The sequence below is a fragment of the Dryobates pubescens genome, chromosome 34 (genome assembly GCF_014839835.1).
Source record: "Dryobates pubescens isolate bDryPub1 chromosome 34, bDryPub1.pri, whole genome shotgun sequence".
NCBI lineage: Eukaryota > Metazoa > Chordata > Aves > Piciformes > Picidae > Dryobates > Dryobates pubescens.
Genome location: NC_071645.1, coordinates 9,053,602 through 9,078,853, shown reverse-complemented (window position 1 = coordinate 9,078,853; position 25,252 = coordinate 9,053,602). Strand labels below are relative to the sequence as shown.

Genomic DNA, 25,252 nt, shown 5'->3' with positions numbered 1-25,252 from the left:
AACACTTTGATTTGGGGGACCAGCCCATGTTTTGGGGGCTTTTGTGGTGGGCATTGCTTATTTTGAGGGAGAACCACTCAGTCTGGGGAGGGCTTGCCCCTCTGGGGTACCACCACTGCTTTTTGGGGGAGCAGCAGGGCTGGGTTTGAGGGGAGCAGGACATAGGGTGGGGGAGCATCACCCATTTTTGGAGACTAATTTTAGGGGAGAAATCATTTGGGGGGAGAATCATTTTTGAGTAATTTGATTCAGTTTAGGGCAAGTGTCACTCTTTTTGGGGGTCAAAACACCGCATTTTGGGGGTGCAGCACTCAGTTTGGGATTCAGAGCTCCTCAGACCTCATTTCTGGAGGCAGTCTTTGGAAGTTCAAATCCCCAGCTCCGCATCACTCTGCTGTGGATTTGGGTCAATTCTCAGCCAGTTGGGGTTTGAGTCACCTCTTGGGAGGGGAATTTTGCCCCTTTGGGGGGGTTACTGCCAATAAAATAAGAGCTGCAAGACCTCCTCTTGTAGCACTTTATAGTAACTGGTGATGAGTTCATACTAAATTACACCAAACCCTTTATGGAATTACAGAGGACATCCACACCAGATCAGGATCCCAACAGAGGCTTTTCTGCCCACTTCACCATTGATCTCTTTTGCCCCCAGCTGCTGTTTTTGTTGATACTTTTCCCCTCAAGAGCCAAACCAAAAAAAGGACAAAACCCAGCCAGAAGCTACCAAAGAAAGCAAAATGCTGCTCCCAGAACCTGCATTTCCAGCAGGAACCTGCAGAAGAAAATTGCTTTATTATTTTCACCCTGCCTCACCCAGGATTGCTTTTTGTCTTTCCCCTGTGCCACATTTTCAGGTGAAGTTTGCCTCTTTTTTTCCAGCATTTCAAAAACCACCTAAAATCTTTGGGGGTTTGGGTGGTTATTTCCAGAGCTGCCCTCCCCTGTTTTGGGGTAAAACTCCACCCCTTGGGTGGGTGGTATCAGGGAGACACCATCTTCCTAGCAGCATTCTCAGACCTTGCACCTGGGTGAGCCTTGGGGGTCACCATTCAATTTTGAGGGGAAATCTGCATTTTTAAACTGTTCCCCCCCCTTTTTTTCCTGCCTCGCTGCCAAACACCCTGGGAAAGTCTCACCCTGGAGGCTCTGCCCCAGCTCCACGTCCAGTCTCAGCCCTTAAGGACGAGGTTTGGGGGTTCTTCCAGATTCCATGGGTTTGGAGCACATAAATTAAAGGATTTGGGGGAACTTCCTCCCTTTTCCAGAAAGTTGTGTCCAGAGTCACCAAACGGCCTCAGGTTTGGGGCCAAAAGAGAGAGGTTTGGGCAATCTGGTGGGTCAGGAGTGTGAAACCCTCCTCAGATGCAACCTGAAGCAGAATCTGCACTCAGTGATTTCTTTTTTTTCCTTCCCAGTATTTCTGCCTGTGAGGCAGCTTTTGGGGGGCAAGCCCCAAAAAGCATCAGTCTTGGGGTGGGTTCTGGTCTTGCTCCAAGTGCTGGCCAGGGTGGCCCATGGTAGAAAGCCTCCATCGCCCCACAGCAGCCACGTGCTGCAAGGGGAAAGAGCTGCCCCAAAAATGCTTTTTCATACCAAAAACAAAGGGCAAAAAGGGTAAAAGAAGAAGAAAACCTGAAAAACCCCAAATGAATCTGGCCACGATATGTGCCTTGTAAACACGTCCCTCAGGTCCAGGCGCCGCGGGGGGCTTCCCACGCCGGGGCAGCCAGGGTGCCCCCACCGCCTCCCTCTGCTCCTGTCACCAGCTGGGGTCGCTCTTGCCAGGCCTCTTGGCCTCTGGAAGGGGAATTGGTTTCCAGTGCTGTCAGTGAGTTGAGCAGGACTCCAGCAGCTATTCCAGTGAGTCACTGTGTTCCAAGCTGAGGTCGTTGCTGGGTGCTGCCGGGAGGCCACCAGGCTCTTCCTCCAGTTCTTCCTCCTCCTCTTCCTCCTCCTCCATCTCCTCCTCATCCTCCTCGTCCTCCTCCTCTTCCTCAGTGCCATCGAGGGAGTCATCGTGGGCAGCCAGCATGGCCTGCTGCATGGCTATGGTGGCCGTGGCTGACGAGAGGGGCTGCAGGTTGTCCATGCTGAGCGAGCCTGCAGTGACAGAGGTGAGGAGAGAAAAGCAATGAGGGGTCCACAGCTGCAAGAAATGGACCCAAAAGTGCACAGACTAAGAGTCACCCAACCCAAAACCCAGACACAACACCCTGAAGGGTCACCCATCTGCCAACCCTTGACTCCTTAGCTTCTGTGTCTCCATTCCATATCAGGGAACCTTCATTCTTAAGCCAGCAGCTGGACTGGCCAGGCAGAGCTTGTCTTCAGCTCTTCATTTCCACCTTCTCTTGTTCTCATCTTGTCTTCTCCATTCCCATCTCTGCTCTTTTCAGCTCTACTCTTCATTTGCATCAGCTGTTCTCTCTTCAGATTCTCTCTTCTCATCCTGTCTCATCTGTCAGCTTCATTTTCTCCTCATTTTCATCAGCTGTTCTCTCCTTGTCTTTCTTCCTGTCATGTCTGATCTCTCTTCTCATCTTTTGATCTTTTTCCTTGCCCCCTTTACCCATCTCCCCCTTTATTCCCTCCCCAGTACCTCAGGACATATCTCAAGTGATGCCCCACTAGAGATCATCCAGGGCACCCCCAGCAGCCTGCCCAGGGGCACAGTGCCCAGGGGGGGTTGGAAGCTCTCCACACCAGGACACTCCACAACCTCTCTGGGCAGCCTGCTCCAGGCCTCCAGCACCCTCCCAACAAACAACTTTCTCCTCCTCTTCACCTCCAACCTCCTGGGCTCCACTCTCTGCCCACTGGCCCTGGGCACCACTCAGCAGAGTCTGGCCCCAGCCTCTTGCCCCCCAGTGGCCCTTCAGCTCTTGCTGAGCATTGCTGAGCATTGCTCTGGGGCTGCTCTGCTGCAGGCTCTCAGCCCCAGGGCTCTCAGCCTTGGCTCCTGCCAGAGCTGCTCCAGGCCCCTCAGCAGCTTCCCAGCCTCCCCTGCCCTCTCTCCAGCGCTTCTCTGGCCCTCTGCCCCTGGGCAGCACACAACTGCCCCCAGGGCTCCAGAGGTGGCCTCAGCAGGGCAGGGCAGAGGGGCAGCACAACCTCCCTTGCCCTGCTGCTGCCCACACTCTTCTCCATGCCCCCAGCACAGCCTTGGCCTTCTTGGCCCCCAGGCCACCTTGCTGCTGCTGGCCAACTCCTTGTCCCCCAGCACTGCCAGCTGCTTCTGCTTGCAGCTGCTTGCCAGCAGCTTCCCCCTGCCCTGTGCTGCTGCAGGAGGTTGTTCCTGCCCAGGGCCAGGACCCTGCCCTTGCCCTGCTGCCCCTTCAGGAGGTTGCTCTCCCCAGGTCTTGCTGGATGCCAGCACAGCCTGATGGTGTCAGCCACTGCTCCCAGTGATCCTTGAGGACTGCTGCTATGGGAGGAGATGGCAGTGCTCCACTGCCACCCTTCTGATGATCCTCTTGGAGGACATTTTCTGTGACTCTTCACCACATGTTTTCCCCACAGGGTGTGGCAGGGCTCTAGCAACCCCTGATGACCAATTAATTTCCCATTTGAGTTGTGGCCCCCCTGGAGGAGGGCAGGGCCAGCAGGCCTTGTCCTTACCGTCAGGGTTGGCCCCCGCGCTGCCCCCCTGCTGCTGCAGGACGCCGGCGGCGATGGAGTTGGGCCAGAAGCGCTGCGTAGGCCTGTGCTGGGATTTGATCTTCTTGGCCTTGGGGGCTGGGTCTGGGTTGCTGGCGTCCAGCATGGGCTGCAGGATGCGCCGGCGAGCGTTGATGAACCTGCGGCAGGCAGAGGCACCAGCGGTGAAGGGGAAGGGCCGCAGCAGCTCTGAGCTGCCAGGACACACAACCATTGCTAGGTCATGGACTCCAGCCCTGAGCCCAGCACTGCCAGGGACCACCAAACCATGGCCTCAGCACCACAGCTCCAGGGCTTTGAACCCCCCCAGGGATGGGGACTGCAGCACTAAATACACAGAATTGTGGAACAGAATCAGAACTCTTTCAGCTGGAAAAGGCCTTCAAGATCATGGAGTCCAACCCTTCCCTAAGGCTGGGGCTAAACTATGGCCCTCAGCACCACATCTTTGAACCACTTCCAGGGCTGGGGATTCAGCCACTTCCCTGGGCAGCCTGGGCCAGGCCTGGACAACCCTTTCCATGAAGAAATTGTTCCTTATGGCCAACCTGAACCTCCCCTGGGGCAACCTGAGGCCATTTCCTCTTCTCCTCTCCCTTGGTACCTGGGAGCAGAGCCCAAGCCCCACCTGGCTCCAGCCTCCTTGCAGGATGCTGCAGAGAGCAAGGAGGTCTCAGCCTCCTCCAGCCCCAACACCCCCAGCTCCCTCAGCTGCTCCTCCCCAGCCCTCTTCTCCAGACCCTTCCCCAGCTTTGCCCTTCCCTGGCCCTGCTGCAGCCTCTCAAGGTGCTGCTGGGAGCCAGCAGCCCAGAGCTGAAGGCAGCACTCCAGGGGTGGCCTCAGCAGTGCCCAGCCCAGGGGCACAATCCCTGCCCTGCTCCTGCTGCCCACAGCATTGCTGCTGCAGGCCAGGCTGCTGGTGGCCTTCTTGCCCAGCTGGGCACACCCTGGCTCCTCTGCAGCTGCTGTCGACCAAAATCCAAGGAGTCACAAAGCAAAACTCTGCCTGCATGGTCCCAGAGCTGGGGTTGTGCCCTGGTTTGTCTGTGCCAGGTTCCACCAGCACAGGGATTTTTCCAGCTTGCCAGGAGAGGGCACTGAGGCACCACAAATGGATGCCAGCAAGTCAACATCCCAGAGTCTCCCAGAAATCAGCCCTAGCACCCAAATTACCCCAAAAAAATCCTTTCTGTAGCACTAAGCAGCAGTGCTGCACTCACCAGTTGTTGACTTGCAAGAGAGTCAGGTTGGTTTGGGCAGCAATTTGCCTCTTCTCATCCTCTGTGGGGTAGGGATGCTGGAAGCAAAAAGAGAAGAGGCAGCAAATTGAGAACCCTGTGTGCAGAAGAGCCCCAAAAAAGGGGGAAAAGGTGGTTTTTTTATTGCCCCACCCCAAATTTGATGTCTTGAATCTGGAAACTGCAAAGCTCAAGAGTGGCACCCAAGAGGGTTGCTGTTTCCCTGGGCTCCTTAGGCCTTTTGCAAGGTTTTCCATCAAGGAAAATAAAATTTTCTTTCCTTTTCCTTTCATTTCTCTTCATTTCACTGATTTTCTATCAATGGTTGTTGGTCAAGGTGGGATTTGGGCTTCCAAACCTGCTGTCACTGCTGCACTCCTTGTCAGATAAAACTCCCAGCCCTTGAGATGGCAGCTTCCTCCCAGCTGTGCTGAAATCCTCCTTTCCAACCCCAAAGTGAAATTGTCACTGTTGCAGCAGCCCCACACATGCTTCCCAGAGCCAGTGCTGATCCCTCTGACTCACTTGCCAGCTATTTGCCCCAAGACAGTGTTGTCTCCTTGACAAAACCACTCAAAGTCATGGCATGGGGGAGACTCTGTCCCACTGGGGCCTCAGGGATCACAGAATCATAGAATGGGCTGGGCTGGAAGGGACCCCCCAGAGCTCCCCCAGCCCAAGCCCTGCAGGCAGCAGGGACATCCCCACTGCAGCAGGCTGCCCACAGCCCTCTCCAGCCTCACCTGCAAGAGCTCCAGGGCTGCAGCCTCAACCACCTCCCTGGGCAGCCTGCTGCAGCCTTCCAGCAGCCTCCTGCTGCAGAACTTGTTCCTCACCTCCAATCCCAATCTGCTCTGCTCTCATCCCAAGCCATTGCCTCTGCTCCTGTCCCTGCAGGCCTTTGGGGACAGTCCCTCTGCAGCCTCCTTGTAGCCCTTCAGGTACTGGGAGGCTGCTCTGAGGTCTGCCTGGAGCCTTCTCCTCTGCAGGCTGCACAGCCCCAGCTCCCTCAGCCTGTGCCCACAGCAGAGCTGCTGCAGCCTCTGATCATCTTTGTGGCCTCCTCTGGAGCCTCTCCAGCAGCTCCAGGTCCCTCTGGTGTTGAGGGCTCCAGAGCTGGCCCCAGCCCTGCAGGTGAGGTCTCCCCAGAGCAGAGCAGAGGGGCAGGATCCTCTCTCCAGCTCTGGCCACACTGCTCTGGATGCAGCCCAGGCTGCCCTTGGCCTCCTGTGCTGCCAGTGCCCATTGCTGGCTCCTGCCCAGCTGCTCCCCCCCAGCACCCCCAAGGCCTTCTCTGCAGGGCTGCTCTCACTCTCCTCACCCCAGCCTGGGTTGACAGTGAGGACTGTTCCAGCCCAAGTGCAGGACCCTCCACTTGCTCTTGTTGAACCTCCTGAGGTTCCCCTGTAGTGGAAGCCTCCTGCCTGGAGGTGTTTGCAGCCAGGCTGGAGGTGGCTGTGAGCAACCTGCTGTGGTGTGAGGTGTCCCTGCCCATGGCAGGGGGTTGGGGCTGGCTGAGCCTTGAGGTCACTTCCAGCCCTGGCAGTTCTGTGATTCTGTGATCCCTCTGCCCACATCCTCAGCCCCTGTCAGGGGCAGTTCTGTCATTCTGGATCTCACCTGATTGTTGTTGTGCCTCAGCCACACCCAGGGGCAGCTTCCACACTCAGGCTTGCTGAAAAGTGGGATTTTGGAGCTTTTAAGTGGGAAGAAACCCCCAAACATTTCATTATCCATTCTCAATTATTTATGGAAGTTCCTCCCTGGTTTTGTTTGCTTCTCCATGCATGGAGGGAGCCTTTGTGCCACCTGCATTGAAAAAGGTCACCCCCAAAGCCTCCCAGAATAAAACCAAAGCCATTTGATGCCTCCCCACATTAACTCAGACAAACTGCCTCGAGCTGTTTGGGTTGTGGGGGTTTGCCCTCTCCCCCCAGCTGCTCAGGTGTCTGGGGGCTGCAGTGCTCACCATGAGGTGCTGGAAGAGCCAGGAGCGCATGATGTTGGTGGCGTGCTTGGGCAGCACCCCTCGCTTGTTCTTGGACTTCTTGTCCTCACCATCCAGGAGGGAGGTGAGATCCAGGTTGACCTGTTGGGAGAGAGGGATGGGGACAGCACTGCCTGAGAATGGGGATGGGCAACCCAAAAAAATCAGAAAACCAACCCAAAACCCAAGCAAAATCAACCCAACAAAAGAGAACTGATCCCCAAGAAATGAGCAGAACCAGCCCAAAGCCTCAGCCAAACTCCCCAAGAAATGAGCAGAACCAGCCCAAAGCCTCAGCCAAACTCCCCAAGAAATGAGAACCAGCCCAAAGCCTCAGCCAAACTCCCCAAGAAATGAGAACCAGCCCAAAGCCTCAGCCAAACTCCCCAAGAAATGAGAACCAGCCCAAAGCCTCAGCCAAACTCCCCAAGAAATGAGAACCAACCCAAAGCCTCAGCCAAACTCCCCAAGAAATGAGAACCAGCCCAAAGCCTCAGCCAAACTCCCCAAGAAATGAGCAGAACCAACCCAAAGCCTCAGCCAAACTCCCCAAGAAATGAGCAGAACCAACCCAAAGCCTCAGCCAAACTCCCCAAGAAATGAGCAGAACCAACCCAAAGCCTCAGCCAAACTCCCCAAGAAATGAGAACCAGCCCAAAGCCTCAGCCAAACTCCCCAAGAAATGAGCAGAACCAACCCAAAGCCTCAGCCAAACTCCCCAAGAAATGAGAACCAGCCCAAAGCCTCAGCCAAACTCCCCAAGAAATGAGAACCAGCCCAAAGCCTCAGCCAAACTCCCCAAGAAATGAGCAGAACCAGCCCAAAGCCTCAGCCAAACTCCCCAAGAAATGAGAACCAGCCCAAAGCCTCAGCCAAACTCCCCAAGAAATGAGAACCAGCCCAAAGCCTCAGCCAAACTCCCCAAGAAATGAGCAGAACCAGCCCAAAGCCTCAGCCAAACTCCCCAAGAAATGAGAACCAGCCCAAAGCCTCAGCCAAACTCCCCAAGAAATGAGAACCAGCCCAAAGCCTCAGCCAAACTCCCCAAGAAATGAGCAGAACCAACCCAAAGCCTCAGCCAAACTGGCTCAAAAAATGAGCAAAACCAGTACAAAAACTGAGCACAATCAACCCAAAGCATGAGGAACAGCAACCCAAGCTGCTGTGTTCCACAGCCAGCAGCACCCAAGCTCCTTCTCAGTCCACATCTGGCCCCAGGATCTGCATTTCAGCGCTGATGTCACAACTGCTTCTGATAGCTCCTTAGGAGCCAAAACCATCTGACCCTAACAACCCCAAAACAACAAAACCCCTCCCCAAAAGCTGACTTTACAAACCTGAGGTTAAGCCCTGCCACCCCTTCAGCCCCTGCAGACCTGCATTCATCACCCAACCGATGCCTACCACAAGGAGAGACAAGCCCCAAGGAGCAAAACTTTGCTTTCTTCCCCCCAGGCCACTTCCTGCACCAGAAGTGTTCATGGGGGTGCAGGAACCCAAGGGAAGCTCAGTGCTGGGCTTCAGAAGGGAAGGGTTTATCCTTTTGTTTCCACAGCCCTTCATCAAAACACTTCTGGATGAATTAAACATCAGGTCCCTGCCGTTCCCCTGGGCTCTGGCTGCATAAATCAGGCTGGCAGCATGGGAAGAGCATCCAGAGGTGCTTGTCCAGGGCTCTCTCCCTGCCCTGCTATTCCCTCAGCTCGTGTTCTCCCCACCACGCAGGGTTCAGCCCAAGGCTGAAGGCCAGGACATGGAGATGTTAAAGACAGGATCATCAAGGAGCATTCTGCAGGCAAAGAAACCTGCCAGGGAGCTGCCACCTGTGCCCAGAATGCCTCTTGACTGCATTTCAGGAGACTCCTGGAATTCCATTGGGGATTTCAGGGAACAGCCACTGAGACAGAGGATTTTACCATGAGGAAGGCTGCAGCAGGCTGCCCAGGGAGGTGGTTGAGGCCCCTGGAGCTATTGCAGGGGAGGCTGGAGAGGGCTGTGGGCAGCCTGCTCCAGTGGGGATGTCCCTGCTGAGTGCAGGGGTTGCAGTGGGTGAGCTCTGGGGGTCCCTTCCAGCCCAGACCATTCTGGGATTCTCTGCTTCTCCTGCTCTGCCCCCATGAAGCACCATGGCAGAGGTGGATGAGTTTGTGCCCAGCCTGCTGGGCAGTGGAGGCTGGAAAGACACCAAGAGCAGCACAGCCAACAAGGCAAGGGGGTCAGAAACCCACTGGGACCCCAAACTGTCCCCTTAGGGCAAGGATGGGGGGGACCCTGCAGGGTTAATTGTGAAGACAGAAGCAAAAAGAATGGAAGCAAAGAACTAAAAATAGCCCAAAATTCCTGAAGCAAGGAAAACAGGAGAGCTGGGAGCACACTGGAGAGTGCCTGGAGTGAGCCCAGAGCTGGGATAGCATAGCAGCAATGGATGGAATAGTGTGGAATGATGGCATGGGATGGCATGGGATGGTATAGGATGGAATGGGATAGGGTAGGATAGGATAGGATAGGATGGAAAGGAATCTTCGATATCAATACAATTAAGGTATCATAATATGTTATCTAATACCCATCCTGGTGAGGTTCCATGTGAAGAGGAGGAGAAAGTTGTTTGTTGGGAGGGTGCTGGAGGCCTGGAGCAGGCTGCCCAGAGAGGTTGTGGAGTGTCCTGGTGTGGAGAGCTTCCAACCCCCCCTGGGCACTGTGCCCCTGGGCAAGCTGCTGGGGGTGCCCTGCTGGAGCAGGGCCTGGACTGGAAGAGCTCCAGAGGTCCCTTCCCACCCATCCATGCTGGGATTCTGGGATATGATTTGATACAGAATTTTATGGTTGGAAAAGCTCTCTAAGATCATCCAGTCCAACATCAACCCAGCACCACCATGGCCACTAAACCACGGCCCCAGGTGCCGTGGCCACAGCTTTCTTGATCACTTCCCAGGATGGGGACTCCGCCACCTCCCTGGGCAGCCTGTGCCAGGCCCTGACCACTCTTGAAGCAAAGAAATTGTTACCAATTTCCAACCTAACCCTCCCCTGGCACAAATTCAGACCATTTCCTCTCCTTCTATCACCTGAGACTAAGGAGAAGAGACCAATCCCCACCTGGCTCCAGCCTCCTTGCAGGGAGCTGCAGACAGCAAGGAGGTCTCCCTCAGCCTCCTCTGCTCCAGCCTCAACCCCCCCAGCTCCCTCAGCTGCTCCTCCCCAGCTCCTTCCCCAGCTCCTTCCCCAGCTTCCTTGCCCTTCCCTGGAAATAACTCCAGGAACAAAATATCCTTCCTGTGATAGGGAAGGGAAGGGGGAAGGGGGGGGAAGGGGGGGGAAGGGGGAAGGGGGGGGGAAGGGGGGGGAAGGGAAGGGAAGGGAAGGGAAGGGAAGGGAAGGGAAGGGAAGGGAAGGGAAGGGAAGGGAAGGGAAGGGAAGGGAAGGGAAGGGAAGGGAAGGGAAGGGAAGGGAAGGGAAGGGAAGGGAAGGGAAGGGAAGGGAAGGGAAGGGAAGGGGTTTATGGTATATGACATTAGTAATAGAGCACAGTACAAGGCAGTGCAGTATCCTGGCATACCCTGTTCTGTGCCCCAGAGGCTGTCACAGCCTGCCGCTATCATCCCGGTGTTCCATCCCACCGCAGAGCACTCGGCCCAGCTCTGCTGCCGTTGGTGAGGTCCCCGCTGGCGCCTCCAGCAGCTGGGTTTAACCAGCGCCGCTGCCGAACGAACGCTTTAGGAGGCCCCGGTCGCTGAACCGAGGCGGGTTGGGTTAGTTCGCTTCCTGAAGCGGTTCCAAAGCTCTTACCTGGGCGCTGGGGAGCTGCAGGGCACCAGGGGCGATGGCTTGGGCAAGGACCTGGCCCTGCGACGTCACCATCGTCACAGGCTGGTACAAGGCTCCGCCTGCGGAAGAAAGGCTGATGGGGGGCGCCGAACCCCCGCGCCCACCCCCCCAGCCTGCCCCGCTCCCTACCTGCCACGGCGGGCGAGCCGCTGCCGGCGCTCATGGCCAAGTTGCCCGGGGGCAGCGCCGCCGCCGGCACCACGATGCCCGGGGGCGGGTTGGAGGGGGGCGGCAGCGCCGCCGGGGAGCTCTGCAGCATCTCCTGCGGGGGCAAGACTGAGATGGTGAATGCCTCCCCGCCGGGTGAGGAGAGGCTCTGTGCACCGTGCCGCGGCCAGCAGGTGGGAAAGGGGAAAGTACGGAGGTACACCTCGCCAAGCTCCGCTGGAGAGCTCGCAGGAGGGGGGAGGAGAAAAGGAACAGAGCAGGAGAGCCAGGAAGGAGTTCCTCCAGGTTTCACTACAAGTAGCTGGGCTTTGGTGTTGGACTAGAACTAGCCATGGAGCAGCTGCCAAAAGCCAGGGCAAGGCCCACGGCCTCCCCCTGCCAAACCCAGAGGGAAAGACTGAGATTAATAATGGAAGAATCCTACCCCACCCTACCCTACCCTACCCTACCCCATCCTATCCTACCCCACCCTACCCCACCCTACCCTACCCCATCCTATCCTACCCCACCCTACCCCACCCTACCCTACCCTACCCTACCCTACCCTACCCCACCCTACCCCACCCTACCCTACCCCACCCTACCCCACCCTATCCTACCCTACCCTACCCCATCCTATCCTACCCCATCCTACCCTACCCTATCCTACCCTACCCTACCCTACCCTACCCTATCCTACCCTACCCTACCCCATCCTATCCTACCCTACCCCATCCTACCCTACCCCATCCTACCCTACCCCATCCTACCCTACCCTACCCTACCCTACCCTATCCTACCCTATCCTATCCTACCCCATCCTATCCTACCCTACCCTACCCTACCCTATCCTATCCTATCCTATCCTATCCTATCCTTCTCTAGCACCCAGTCACCATTGGTATGCCCCAGGGCTCAGCTCTGGGACCTGCCCTCTTTAATGTCCTTATCCATGACCTGGGAGAGGGCATTGAGGCTGCCTCAGTCTGCAGGTGGCACTGAGCTGGGTGGCTGAGTCCATCTGTCAGAGCCAGGGAAGCTTTACAGCAGGACCTGGGCAGGTCAGAGCCATGGACCAAGGCTCCTTGGGTGAAGCTCAGCAAGGCCAAGGGCCAGGGCCTGCCCCTGGCTCACAGCAGCCCCATGGGGAGCTCCAGACCTGGGGAGGTGTGGTTGGAAAGCTGCAGCCTGGAGAGGGCCCTGGGGGGGATGGGTGGCAGTCACTGCCCAGGAGCCAGCAGTGCCCAGGTGCCAAGCAGGGCAATGGCCTCCTGGCTTGGGGCAGAAGCAGGGTGGGCAGCAGGGCCAGGAGGTGACCATCCCCCTGTGCTCAGCACTGGGGAGGCCACAGCTGCAGGGCTGTGCTCAGCCCTGGGCCCTCCCTGCAGGAAGGCCACTGAGGGGCTGGAGCCTGCCCAGAGCAGGGCAGCCAGGCTGCAGAAGGGCCTGGAGCCCCTGGGCTGGAGGAGGGCTGAGGGAGCTGGGGCTGTGCAGCCTGGAGAAGGCTCCAGGCAGACCTCAGAGCAGCCTCCCAGTACCTGAAGGGCTACAAGGAGGCTGCAGAGGGACTGTCCCCAAAGGCCTGCAGGGACAGGAGCAGAGGCAATGGCTTGGGATGAGAGCAGAGCAGATTGGGATTGGAGGTGAGGAACAAGTTCTGCAGCAGGAGGCTGCTGGAAGGCTGCAGCAGGCTGCCCAGGGAGGTGGTTGAGGCTCCAGCCCTGGAGCTCTTGCAGGTGAGGCTGGAGAGGGCTGTGGGCAGCCTGCTGCAGTGGGGATGTCCCTGCTGCCTGCAGGGCTTGGGCTGGGGGAGCTCTGGGGGTCCCTTCCAGCCCAGGTGATTCTGTGGTTCTCTGCTGTTTGTATGTTTGCCTTTTCCATTTCTATTTGCATTTTCAGGCTCTTTCTGCCATTATTTCTTTATATTAAAAGCTCCTCTCCAGTCTGTTCCCTCCCAGCCCCAGCTGATGCCTTTCTCTGCAGCTCTGAGCTAACTCCTTGCAAAAATTAGCATAATTTACCCAAAAGCTCTCATCTTAGCCCCAGCTCCAGGGATCCAGCAACTGGAAACAAGCCCAAAGTGCACAGTGATTGGAGGGTTTCATGCAATGTTCTGGGGAGGGAAGGGTGCCACAGTTGAGGGGATGGGGGAATGGGCATTGTACCACAGCCTCCCAGCTGGGCAGGAGCTGGCACAGAATATTTATTAACTATTTCCAAATAAGCCCCAAATAAGGAATTTGCTCAGCTGGAATGGCACTGAAATTGCTCATTTCTTGCAAGGAAAACAGTTCCCCCTTTTTCTACCCATTTCCCTGTTCTGCAGCAATCCCCTGGTGCCCAGCTGGTTCTCAGCTGCTGAGCAAAATGCCAGCCATGGGGAGTTCTCTTTCCATGGTTTATTCCATTTCCCTTCATCTGGATGCATTTCTTCAGGAACTCTGGGGTAAGGGAATTTCTCTGGAGGAGTGGCAGGAGAGACACCAGAGGAGGTGCCCACAGGAACATGCTCAGGGCAGGAGAAGCTGCAGCTCTGCTGTTCCTTGCAGCTGAGCTCCAGAGCTGGCAACCTGAGCACACAAATCATCAAGAGATAATGTGTCTGCATCCTTGAGGGGGGAGGGAAGGACCCCCCTGTCCCCATTGATGCATTTCTCATCACTGGGGGGGGAATGCCATTTCTGTGGTGCTTTTTCCCCTTTCCACATTAAGTTTGTGCATCCATTAGCTTCTTCCCCCCTGGTCACCACTGACATGGCTGCAGAGTGCCCAGGAGAAGAGAACCTGGGGGTCCTGAGCAGCAGTGGCCAAGAAGGCCACCAGCAGCCTGGCCTGCAGCAGCAATGCTGTGGGCAGCAGGAACAGGGCAGGGATTGTGCCCCTGGGCTGGGCACTGCTGAGGCCACCCCTGGAGTGCTGCCTTCAGCTCTGGGCTGCTGGCTCCCAGCAGGACCTTGAGAGGCTGCAGCAGGGCCAGGGAAGGGCAAGGAAGCTGGGGAAGGGTCTGGGGAAGAGGGCTGGGGAGGAGCAGCTGAGGGAGCTGGGGGTGGTGAGGCTGGAGCAGAGGAGGCTGAGGGAGACCTCCTTGCTCTCTGCAGCTCCCTGCAAGGAGGCTGGAGCCAGGTGGTCTCTTCTCACATGCAGTAAGTGACAGCACAAGAGGAAATTATCTCAAGTTGCAGCAGGAGTTGCAGCCCCTGAGAGGTTGGACACAAGAAATAATTCTTCCCCTTGAGGGTTTCAAGGCCTGGCCCAGGCTGCCCAGGGCAGGACTGGAGTCCCCATCCCTGGAGGAGTCCAAAGCTGTATAGATGTGGTGCTGAGGGACCTGGCTCTGTGGAGCTCTGGCAGAGCTGTCAGACTCCAGGACCTGATAGATCTTTCCCAGCCTGAAGCACTCCAAGATTCCATGACTGTGATCTGCCTGTGCAGTGGCTCTGGATCAGCTCTGATTTCTCTGCATCCTTTGGTGGTTGCAGTCACTCAGTGCCTTTCCCCTAACATGATCTGCCAGAGGGACAGGATGGCATCCAGAGGCACCTTGGGCATCCTGGAGAGGTAGCCCAGGGGAACCTCATGATTCAACAAGAGCAAGTGGAGGGTCCTGCACTTGGGCTGGAACAGTCCTCACTGTCAACCCAGGCTGGGGTGAGGAGAGTGAGAGCAGCCCTGCAGGGAAGGCCTTGGGGGTGCTGGGGGGGAGCAGCTGGGCAGGAGCCAGCAATGGGCACTGGCAGCACAGGAGGCCAAGGGCAGCCTGGGCTGCATCCAGAGCAGTGTGGCCAGAGCTGGAGAGAGGATCCTGCCCCTCTGCTCTGCTCTGGGGAGACCTCACCTGCAGGGCTGGGGCCAGCTCTGGAGCCCTCAACACCAGAGGGACCTGGAGCTGCTGGAGAGGCTCCAGAGGAGGCCACAAAGATGATCAGAGGCTGCAGCAGCTCTGCTGTGGGCACAGGCTGAGGGAGCTGGGGCTGTGCAGCCTGGAGAGGAGAAGGCTCCAGGCAGACCTCAGAGCAACCTCCCAGTACCTGAAGGGCTACAAGGAGGCTGCAGAGGGACTGTCCCCAAAGGCCTGCAGGGACAGGAGCAGAGGCAATGGCTTGGGATGAGAGCAGAGCAGATTGGGATTGGAGGTGAGGAACAAGTTCTGCAGCAGGAGGCTGCTGGAAGGCTGCAGCAGGCTGCCCAGGGAGGTGGTTGAGGCTGCAGCCCTGGAGCTCTTGCAGGTGAGGCTGGAGAGGGCTGTGGGCAGCCTGCTGCAGTGGGGATGTCCCTGCTGCCTGCAGGGGTTGGGCTGGGGGAGCTCTGGGGGTCCCTTCCAGCCCAGACTATTCTGTGATGCCAAACCCAAGCTGTTGCTCCTCTGTCTGTGTTATCTTTGTCTCCTCATGTGACATCTTAGCCTCTGCCTGGAAATCTTGCTGCAGTTGCTGTGAATGTTGGCTTTGCCTTTCAGCTGCTCCTTTTCATAGCTAATTTAATTAAAAAATGCTAAATGCCCACAAAACCTTCTCCTTTCCTTCCAGCTATCCCCTTCCCTTCTCCAGCCTTTTGAGAGAAGGGTTTTTGTGTGAAATTGGAAGATTTCTGGCTGTACAAAAAGCAAACCTGAGTCACTTTGGCATGCATCTGGACTTGGCTTTTGCTAAGCATCCAGCTGAGCAATATTGCTGTAAAGACTCAGAGAATCCCAGCATGGCTCAGGCTGGAAGGGGGCTCAGAGCTCATCTCCTCCAACCTTGAACACCCCAGGCAGGAGGCAGCCACAGCCTCCCTGGGCAGCCTGGGCCAGAGGCTCAGCTCCCTCCTGCTGAACAACTTCTTCCTCAGCTCCACTCTAACCCTGCTCTGCCTCAGCTCCAAACCCTTCCTCCTTGTCCTGTCTCAGACACCCTCAGGGAAAGTCTCTCTGCAGCCTTCCTGCAGGATCCCTTCAGGTGCTGGCAGCAGCTCTGAGCTCCCCCTGGAGCCTTCTCCTCTGCAGGCTGAACGCCCCAGCTCCCTCAGCCTGTGCTCACAGCAGAGCTGCTCCAGCCCCTGGAGCATCCTTGTGGCCTCCTCTGGACCCTCTCCAGCAGCTCTGAGTCCTTCTCCTGCTGGGGACAGCAGAGCTGGAGGCAGGGTTGGAGGTGAGGTCTGAGCAGAGCCCAGGGGCAGAATCTCCTCTGCTGCCCTCTGCCCACCCTGCTCTGGCTGCAGCCCAGCACACAGCTGCCTGAGGGCTGCAGGAGGCACTGCTGGCTCCTGGGGAGCTGCTCAGCACCCAGCACCCCCAAGGCTCCTTCAGGGCTGCTCTCAACCCCCTGCACCCAGCCTGGACTGTGCCTGGGGCTGGCCCCTGCCAGCTGCAGGACCTTGCCCTGTGACTTGGTGAACCTCTTGCAGCTGGCACTGGGACACTTCTGCAGCCTGTCAGGAGCCTTCTGGAATACTCAAGCTGGAACATTCATGTGAGCCAGAGAGGGACTTTGGAGAACCTCATAAAGCACAGACACAGCCAGGGCTGATTACAGAGTTTTGGACCAGCCTGAAGACCTCCAACTTTTATCTCCTTCCTTATTTTCCCACAGTTCCTCCAAAGAAGGGCATCCAGAAGACCATTTCTCAACATGGCAAGAAATCATTTGGGATATAGGAAAATGGGGACAGGAGTTTGCTGTTCCCACAGAGAGAGAGGCCTGAGACATGTGCAGGAGGATTTTAGGATGACAAAAAGTGGGAGGGGTGTTTGGTGGCAGAGAGGAAAACTCCCAAAACAGAGGCTCAGTGGTGCCTTAAAAAGCAACAATTAAGAGAGAAACCCAGGGAAGAGGTTCATGGAGTCACCCCAGGGGCACCCAATGGAAGGGGAAGCTCTGCCTTAAAATAGATCTGGTTATCTCCAAGAAGGCTGAAGAAATCCATTCTGCATCCTAATTGCCTCAGATCCCAAATGCCAGCCAAGTGATATTTTTGCTGCAGTGGAGAATACTTCATCTTCTCAGACCCAGAGGAGCTGAAATGTTTCTAGCACTTCTGAACTGTGGCCTCAGGAGATGGCTCTGCAGACACCTTGGGACTGACCTTCCCCAGCTCCACACACAACCTGATCTCTCCAGATGAAGTCACTTGAATGGTGGAAAAGATCCAAAAGGGGAGGTTCAGGCTGGATATTTACAAGGCCAGGCTGAGGGAGCTGGGGCTGTGCAGCCTGCAGAGGAGAAGGCTCCAGGCAGACCTCAGAGCAGCCTCCCAGTACCTGAAGGGCTACAAGGAGGCTGCAGAGGGACTGTCCCCAAAGGCCTGCAGGGACAGCAGCAGAGGCAATGGTTTGGGATGAGAGCAGAGCAGATTGGGATTGGAGGTGAGGAACAAGTTCTGCAGCAGGAGGCTGCTGGAAGGCTGCAGCAGGCTGCCCAGGGAGGTGGTTGAGGCTCCAGCCCTGGAGCTCTTGCAGGTGAGGCTGGAGAGGGCTGTGGGCAGCCTGCTGCAGTGGGGATGTCCCTGCTGCCTGCAGGGCTTGGGCTGGGGGAGCTCTGGGGGTCCCTTCCAGCCCAGCCCATTCTATGATTCTGTGAAATATTCTGCCCTGGGAGGGTTCCCAAAGCTTGGAAGTGGCTGCCCAGGGCAGGGCTGGAGTCTCCCTCCCTGGGGGTGTTGCAGCCCCGTGTGGAGCTGGTGCTGAGGGACAGGGTTTGGTGCTGAGCCTTCAGTGCTGGGGGGAGGGCTGGGCTGGGGGAGCTGCAGGGCTCTGCCAACCAGAGATATTCTGGGATTCTGTGGAGCATCTTGCACCCCCCATGGTTCTCACAGTGAGGGAAGTGTCACAGAGGAAGCACTTTGTGTAAGTGCTAACCTCCAGCACTGCTTGAGCTGATGTCCTTCTCCATGTGCTTCCTGACACAGGAATCTATTTCTGGCTACCCCACAGGAGCACAAATTTTGGTCTTATCCTTTTTTTTTTTAATTCCTGCTTCAGTGAAGCTGAGGAAAATCACTGCAGGCACAGGCAGCTCCTGAACTTTGTGAGGAAGAGGTGGCCAGGCTCCAGCTGGTGTAAGGAGATTCATGGAATAGTAGGAGTGGGAAGGGGTCTTTCAAGCTCCTCCAGTCCAACTACCCTGCAGGGACATCCCCAAGCACAGCAGGCTGCTCCCAGCCCCAACCAACCTGAGCTGCCCTGCTGCCAGCCATGGGGCAGCTCCACCTCTCTGGGCAGCCTGGGCCAGGCTCTCCCCAGCCTCAGGCTCAACCATTTCTCCTTCTCTCCCCTCTCAAGCTCCCTCTTTGCCTTCCCAACCATCCCCCCTTGGCCTGGCCCAACAGGCCCTGCTCCAACCTCTGTGCCCAGCTTGCCTCAGGTGCTGGGAGGCCACCAGAAGGTGTCCCTGGAGCCTTCTCCTCTGCAGGCTGCCCAAGGCCAACTCTCTCAGCCTGGCTCCCAGCAGAGGGCTTCCAGCCCTGCCAGCACTGCTGTGGCCTCCTCTGGCCCTGCTGCCCCAGCTCCCTGCCTGTGCTGTGGGCTCCAGAGCTGCCCCAGCCCAGCTGGGTCTCAGCAGAGGAGGCCACACTCATCAGGCTCTTTGTGGATGGTTGGAGATGAGATAAAAATTGGCTTTAAATAAGAGAGAAATCTGAGCTGGACCGCAAGATAAACCTGGATAAATCCACACAGGAAGCTCTGCCTTGGGTCACCCAACCCAACTGCCAGCCTCCAGCCACTTGCAAGATGGAGAAGGAATCAGAGAAGGAAGGCAAATCTTTTGCTATCCTCATTTAAACCAGAGCTGAAGAATGCACTTCTTAACCCAAAGATCCCTGGCTGGGGGCTGGCTTTGTGTTTGCCTTTGTGGTAGGGTTTGCTTCTTGCAAGCCAACTGGAGAGCAGCCAGGACCTGCTCTGCTGGTGGTGTTTCAGGTGGCTTCAGTTGGCTTTTTCTTTTGCCCCCCTCAAGCACTTTCCCTTCCCTGTCTGACAAACTCTAAAAACTATTTATTAAATGAAGGGAGGGGTCAAAAAAAGTCCAAAGAGCACTGGAGGGAATGAAGCCAGTGGAAAACAACCCTGGGAGAGGGGATTTGCACCCCTGCAGAAAACAGGGCTGGAAAATGTCTGTAAGGTTCACCCCAGAGGAAAAAGCCAATTCTCACCCAAGCTTGGCCAATGCCAGGAGTCAGCTCTGGACTTGGTGACCAGGAGAATATTTCAGCAGTAGCCAAAAGACTTCTCTAGGGCTCTCTCATCTTCCCATCACCTCCAGGCTTTTCTGCATTTGCAGAGCTTCAGGCAGTTCTCAGCTTGGAAAGCACAAAGAGCCCCAGGCCAAGGCACACCAGGGAAACCCAACCATGACATTTGCCAGCTCTGGGCCTCACTCCCTCAGCTCTGGTTCACATCTTTCTTATTTCCTCTTTTTTTTCTGCAGGCTGTCCTGTGGTGAGAAAACTGCACCAAAAATGGCAGCACTGCCCTTGCCTGCCAGCCTGGTGCAGCTCTGAACACCTCTCCCTGAGCGGGGCAGATGTGGGTTGGATGGCTGGAGTGGCCAGTGCAGGAGGAATTGCCTGGATGGTCACATCCAAAGGGCAGTGGTCAACAGCTCCATGTCCAGATGGAGACAGGTGACAAGTGGTGTCCCTCAGGGATCTCTGTGAACAGAGCTGGTCAGTGTCCTCAGTGACAGAGACTGAGGCACCTCAGCAAGTCTGCAGATGGCACCAAGCTGAGCAGTGCAGTTGGTAAGGCAGAAGGACAGGAAGGGATCCATCCAGAGGGTCCTGGGCAGGCTGCAGAGCTGTGCTGAGGAGAACCTCAGGAGGTTCAACAAGGCCAAGGGCAAGGTCCTGCCCCTGGGTCAGGGCAACCCTGGGTAGCCCCAGGCTGGGGTGAGGAGAGTGAGAGCAGCCCTGCAGGGAAGGCCTTGGGGGTGCTGGGGGGGAGCAGCTGGGCAGGAGCCAGCAATGGGCACTGGCAGCACAGGAGGCCAAGGGCAGCCTGGGCTGCATCCAGAGCAGTGTGGCCAGAGCTGGAGAGAGGAGGTTTCCCAGAGCCAGTGCTGATCCCTCTGACTCACTTGCCAGCTATTTGCCCCAAGACAGTGTTGTCTCCTTGACAAAACCACTCAAAGTCATGGCATGGGGGAGACTCTGTGCCACTGGGGCCTCAGGGATCACAGAATCATAGAATAGTCTGGGCTGGAAGGGACCCCCAGAGCTCCCCCAGCCCAAGCCCTGCAGGCAGCAGGGACATCCCCACTGCAGCAGGCTGCCCACAGCCCTCTCCAGCCTCACCTGCAAGAGCTCCAGGGCTGCAGCCTCAACCACCTCCCTGGGCAGCCTGCTGCAGCCTTCCAGCAGCCTCCTGCTGCAGAACTTGTTCCTCACCTCCAATCCCAATCTGCTCTGCTCTCATCCCAAGCCATTGCCTCTGCTCCTGTCCCTGCAGGCCTTTGGGGACAGTCCCTCTGCAGCCTCCTTGTAGCCCTTCAGGTACTGGGAGGTTGCTCTGAGGTCTGCCTGGAGCCTTCTCCTCTGCAGGCTGCACAGCCCCAGCTCCCTCAGCCTGTGCCCACAGCAGAGGTTCTGCAGCCTCTGATCATCTTTGTGGCCTCCTCTGGAGCCTCTCCAGCAGCTCCAGGTCCCTCTGGTGTTGAGGGCTCCAGAGCTGGCCTCAGCCCTGCAGGTGAGGTCTTCCCTGAGCAGAGCAGAGGGGCAGCACAACATCCCTTGCCCTGCTGCTGCCCACACTCTTCAACATGCCCCCAGCACAGCCTTGGCCTTCTTGGCCCCCAGGCCACCTTGCTGCTGCTGGCCAACTCCTTGGCCCCCAGCACTGCCAGCTGCTTCTCCTTGCAGCTGCTTGCCAGCAGCTTCCCCCTGCCCTGTGCTGCTGCAGGAGGTTGCTCCTGCCCAGGGCCAGGACCCTGCCTTGCCATGTTTAAAACACTGACCCAGTGCTTGCTCTGCTCTCTGGAGCTCCCTCAGCCCTTAAAACTCCACTGATGGCTCTAGAGGATTTCCACCAATTGTTTCAAGCCTTCTCCATGCAAATTCCATGAGCTGAAGTGCTTAGGCCCTTGACATTGCTTAGTTGGATAATGAGAAGGAAATTGCTGTTGCATCACCACTGCACATGGTCCCCATCCAAAGACCCAGTGAGATGTGGCTCTCTCTGGGCCATCATCATCAGCTCCTGTTGCCTGCTAAGGACTTTTCACTGCTGAGCAATCCTTTCCCTTCCCCTTCAGTCCTTGCAGGGTGCACTCATCCCTGCTGCTGAGGGACAGGATTTAGTTGTGGATTTCAGTGCTGCCTTGGACTCTTAGAGGCCTCTTCCAATCAAAAGGCTGAGCTGTTGGAGAGCAGCACAGAGGAGCCTGGGGGTCCTGGTGGCCAGAAGGATGCCCCTGAGCCAAGAAGGCCAAGGGCATCCTGGGGTGCATTAGAAGGGCTGTGGGGAGTGGGTCAGAGAGGGTCTCCTGCCCCTCTGCTCTGCCCTGCTGAGGCCACAGCTGGAACCTTGTGTCCAGCTCTGGGCCCCTCAGCTCCAGCAGGACCTGAGGGAAGTGCTTGAGAGAGTCCAGGGCAGAGGCACAGAGCTGCTGCAGGCAGTGGAACCTCTCCTGTGAGCACAGCTGAGGCAGCTGGGGCTGGGAGCTGGGAGCAGAGCAGCCTGAGGGCTGCCCTCAGTGCTGGGGCTAAAGATGTGCAGGGCTGGAGCCAGGCTCTGCTCAGGGCTGGCCAAGCACAGCACAAGGGGCACTGGGGGCAAGCTGGAGCAGAGGAGGTGCCAGGGGCACAGGAGGGAAACTTTGTCCCTGTGAGGCTGCCAGAGCCTGGGGCAGGCTGCCCAGAGAGGTTGTGGAGTCTCCTCTGGAGCCTTTCCAACCCCCTGGATGTGTTCTGTGAGCCCTGCCCTGGGTGCCCTGCTCTGGCAGGGCTTGGGCTGGGGGAGCTCCAGAGGTCCCTTCCAGCCCCTCATGTTCTGTGATCCTCTGAAGGTGATTCCTTGACTTTCTCATCCCTGTTTATTCAGCAAATCTTTCCATGAATTCCTCAACTTTCAAGCTGTGCCCAGAAGGGAGACATCAGCAGCTCCACCTCTGTAGGAGCCAGAGGAGCTCAGAGCCTCTCCATGGGCCTGATTGTTTTCCAAAGCCTGATGCTAATTTTCTGATATCATCCCCTGCTCTTTGTGAGCCTCCAAATCCTCCTCTCAGCTCCTGCCCCACGCATGCTTAATGAGAGCAACACTTCCAAAAAAAGGGAAAAAAAGAGGGGGGAGGGGGAGGAAAAAAGCAGAGAGGCAAAAAAGCTCCACAATAGCCACAGGACAGCTTTTCCATCTCATTAACTCCCTCACTTATTATTTTCATGAAAATTACTGATAAAGCCCTGCCTCCCCATTGGCTGGCAGCAGCTCTGGCTCCTATCTGCCATCTCCCTGCTCAGCCTGGCCGTTGCCATGGCAACAGCACAATAATAGAAACTAATAAATTACAAAGGAGATGCTCGTGGAGCAATTATTGTTCCCTTTCATGCAAGTGTCTTGCTAATTTGGATCAGAAGGAATGCCAGCAGAAAGCAGTGCAGGGAAGAAGTCCATTCCAGGAGGCCATTAGCACAGCCACAGGCTGGGTTGGTTTAGATCCCCAGGGAAGAGTTTGGGCTTCCAAGCAACCCAAACACAACTTTTTTGGGGTGGCTTTTCCCTCCCTGTGCTGGGCCACAAACATTTGGAGCCTCAAACTCTGCACTGCTTGCAGCCAAGCTGCTGACAAGGATTTGTTTTGTCCCTCTCCACCATCATAAAAGTGCCTCAAGAGCACCCCTGGCCTGACTGCTTTGTAAGGAGAGCTCCAGGAGTGTCTTGGGTTACTTCAGGCTGGCTGCAGAGATTTCTGGTGGGGCTGTGTAACCCCAGATTTCACTTCCCCCTTTCCCCCCCCAAAACAGTATCTGAGAGGTAGAAGGGAGAGAACCTTAGAATCACAAACTGACCTGGATGGAAAGGACCTTTCAAGTTCACCCAGTCCAACCCCCTGCAGCCCCCAGGGACATCTCCAACCACAGCAGGTTGCTCCCAGCCCCAAACCACCTGAGCTGCACTGGTGCCAGGCATGGAGCAGCTCCCAGCTCTCTGGGCAGCCTGGGCCAGGCTCTCCCCAGCCTGATCATAAAAAGTCCCAAATTTTGCACCAAGGAAGTCCTCTGGGCTCAAGCAGCCACTGGTTCCCTGCACAGGGAAAGCCCTGGCCCTGGGAAACATCTTTCCCAAATATTCAGCTAAGCCAGAGCTCCAGGCACCCTGGCCTGACTGCTTGTTAAGGCTCAGGTGTCTTGGGCTGGCAGAGATTTCTGGTAGAGTATCTGAGAGGTAGAAGGAGAGAACCTTAGAATCACAGACTGACCTGGATGAAAGGACCTTTCAAGTTCACCCAGTCAAACCCCTGCAGCCCCCAGGGACATCTCCAACCACAGCAGGTTGCTCCCAGCACCCAAACCACCTGAGCTGCACTGGTGCCAGGCATGGAGGCGAGCTTCCCAGCTCCTCTGGGCAGCCTGGGCCAGGCTCTCCCCAGCCTGATCATAAAAAGTCCCAAATTTTGCACCAAGGAAGTCCTCTGGGGCTCAAGCAGCCACTGGTTTCCCTGCACAGGGAGAGCCCTGGCCCTGGGAAACATCTTTCCCAAATATTCAGCTGCAAGGCCCCAGAGACCCGAGGTCTAGGCCTAGCTTGGCCACTGGCAGTCCTTGGGCATCTCCTGGTGCTCCCTGTGCCTGAGGCACAAATTTCCTTCTCCCAACTAAACCCCAAATTAAGCATAAAACCCAGTCTGGGTGGGAAGAGTGCCTGAGGCAGGGGGACTGACTGCACGATTGCAGAGGTGGTGCTCTGGGTTTCAGAAACTGGGATGTCTTGAACCACAGACACAGATGTCCAGAGGCTAGCTAGGTCCAGGGGAGGACCTGAAAGTGTAAGCTTTGTTCTTCCATTCCCAGAATGCCTGCACCTCCCCCCTGCACCAGAGCAGCACAAGCTGTGCCCCCCACCTCTTCTCCCTTGGTGGCACAGACCTTCTCTCTGCTATGCAGAGGAGGTTTGTGGCCTGGCTCAGGCCTTGGCCATGCTAATTTTTACTGCATCATTCAGTGAGGATCCATCTGGGTAGAGAGGTATGGTGGGGAGGGAGCACTGGAGGCCTTTTGGGATTTGAGGCCTGGGGGATGAGGGCTGGTGGGGAGAAGGTTTTGGGAAGGTGATGGACTGTTGAGGTTTCTGCAGAAGCCCAGACTGGAGAGCTGGGCTGGACAGGAACTGGGCATTTTTTGCATGTTTTGGTATGCAGCTATGGGTAGTACCTCCATTTAAACTTCCAGTTCTTCCCAATCCTGTGTGGAGCACTTTCTTTACTCCTTAGGGAAGAGGTGAAGAGCATCTGTCCTGCTCCCTAAACCTAAGACAGGTGGGGGAGCCAAAAAGGGTTCTCTGAGACCCCCAAATCTGTTGAGCTGCCATGGGATGAAGACAAGACTGGGGAGGGAGCAAGAGAAAATGCTTGTGTTTCTGTCCCTCCTGAAAAGCAGCAGCACTTCTTCATGGAGCAAATGCACATTCCTTGCCCACTAGCACAGCTCCTGCAGCCCTTTCCCTCCATGGCTCATTGCTGCAAGAAAAGAGTTTAGGAGGAGTCCTTACCTCCCCCTTCTGCAGAGAGACTTGGGCTACATCTCTGCCAAACCCATGGAAAGAAAGGGACCATGAAAAACCCCTTTAAAAAGAAAAGAAACCCTGCCCCTGCAGCATCATTTTTTGCACCATATGAGCAAGGAATCAGGGGGGGAGGAGGAGGAATTATTTTCTTCAGCTGGGGATGGATTTTCGTCTGCTCCCAAGAGGCCCTCAGACCCTTCCGGACCACCTGGCTGGCCAACACGCGGCAATGGTGAGTGGAGGTACTTCCAATGGCGTTACCTGGGGGTGGAGGCTGATGGAGGAGGGGTTGGGGGAGTAGGGCCCCCCCCAGGTCGTTCCTGAGTAGGTTGTCACTGTGCATCTTGGTTTTGAGGCAGGTGATGTAGCGGTTGCAAAAGTCCTTGCACAACTCGTTGACCTTCTCCAGTTCCAGGAGGTGGATGCGCAGCACCTGGATCGCCTTCACCATCTGCAGGACAGCACGAGGACAGCACAGTCAAAACCATGGTTTGCCTTACTGCACTGGAAAAAGCCCCAAAAGACTATATCCTTACCCAAGGTCTAACCTGGAACTGCTCTCTGTGGCAGTCGACTGTGTTGTCTTTCTCAACACACCCACAGAAGGCCCCAGATCAATATTCTCACCCCCACCCCTCTGCAATCCTTTCCCCTCCCCAGACTTCACAAACGCTGCTCTTTGCCTTCATGGGAGTTCCTCCC

General features: G+C 56.5%; 2 protein-coding genes across 2 annotated transcripts in view; one reads left to right on the top strand and one right to left on the bottom strand.

The window, feature by feature from the left end:
* FEZ1 (fasciculation and elongation protein zeta 1) overlaps positions 1 to 23,560 on the top strand; it is a 41,943-nt gene extending 18,383 nt beyond the window's left edge. The window contains exon 12 of the mRNA XM_054175990.1: positions 23,551 to 23,560. The gene's annotated coding sequence lies outside the window, so the exon portion shown is untranslated. The remainder of the gene's footprint in view (positions 1 to 23,550) is intronic.
* The window catches only part of PKNOX2 (PBX/knotted 1 homeobox 2), a 139,687-nt gene continuing 116,174 nt past the window's right edge, over positions 1,740 to 25,252 (bottom strand). Inside the window, 8 exon segments of the mRNA XM_054175989.1 lie at positions 1,740 to 2,100; positions 3,619 to 3,797; positions 4,878 to 4,954; positions 6,865 to 6,984; positions 10,672 to 10,769; positions 10,840 to 10,972; positions 24,812 to 24,859; positions 24,861 to 25,001. Of these exon segments, the coding sequence (XP_054031964.1) occupies positions 1,853 to 2,100; positions 3,619 to 3,797; positions 4,878 to 4,954; positions 6,865 to 6,984; positions 10,672 to 10,769; positions 10,840 to 10,972; positions 24,812 to 24,859; positions 24,861 to 25,001 (1,044 nt within the window). The 3' untranslated portion in view covers positions 1,740 to 1,852.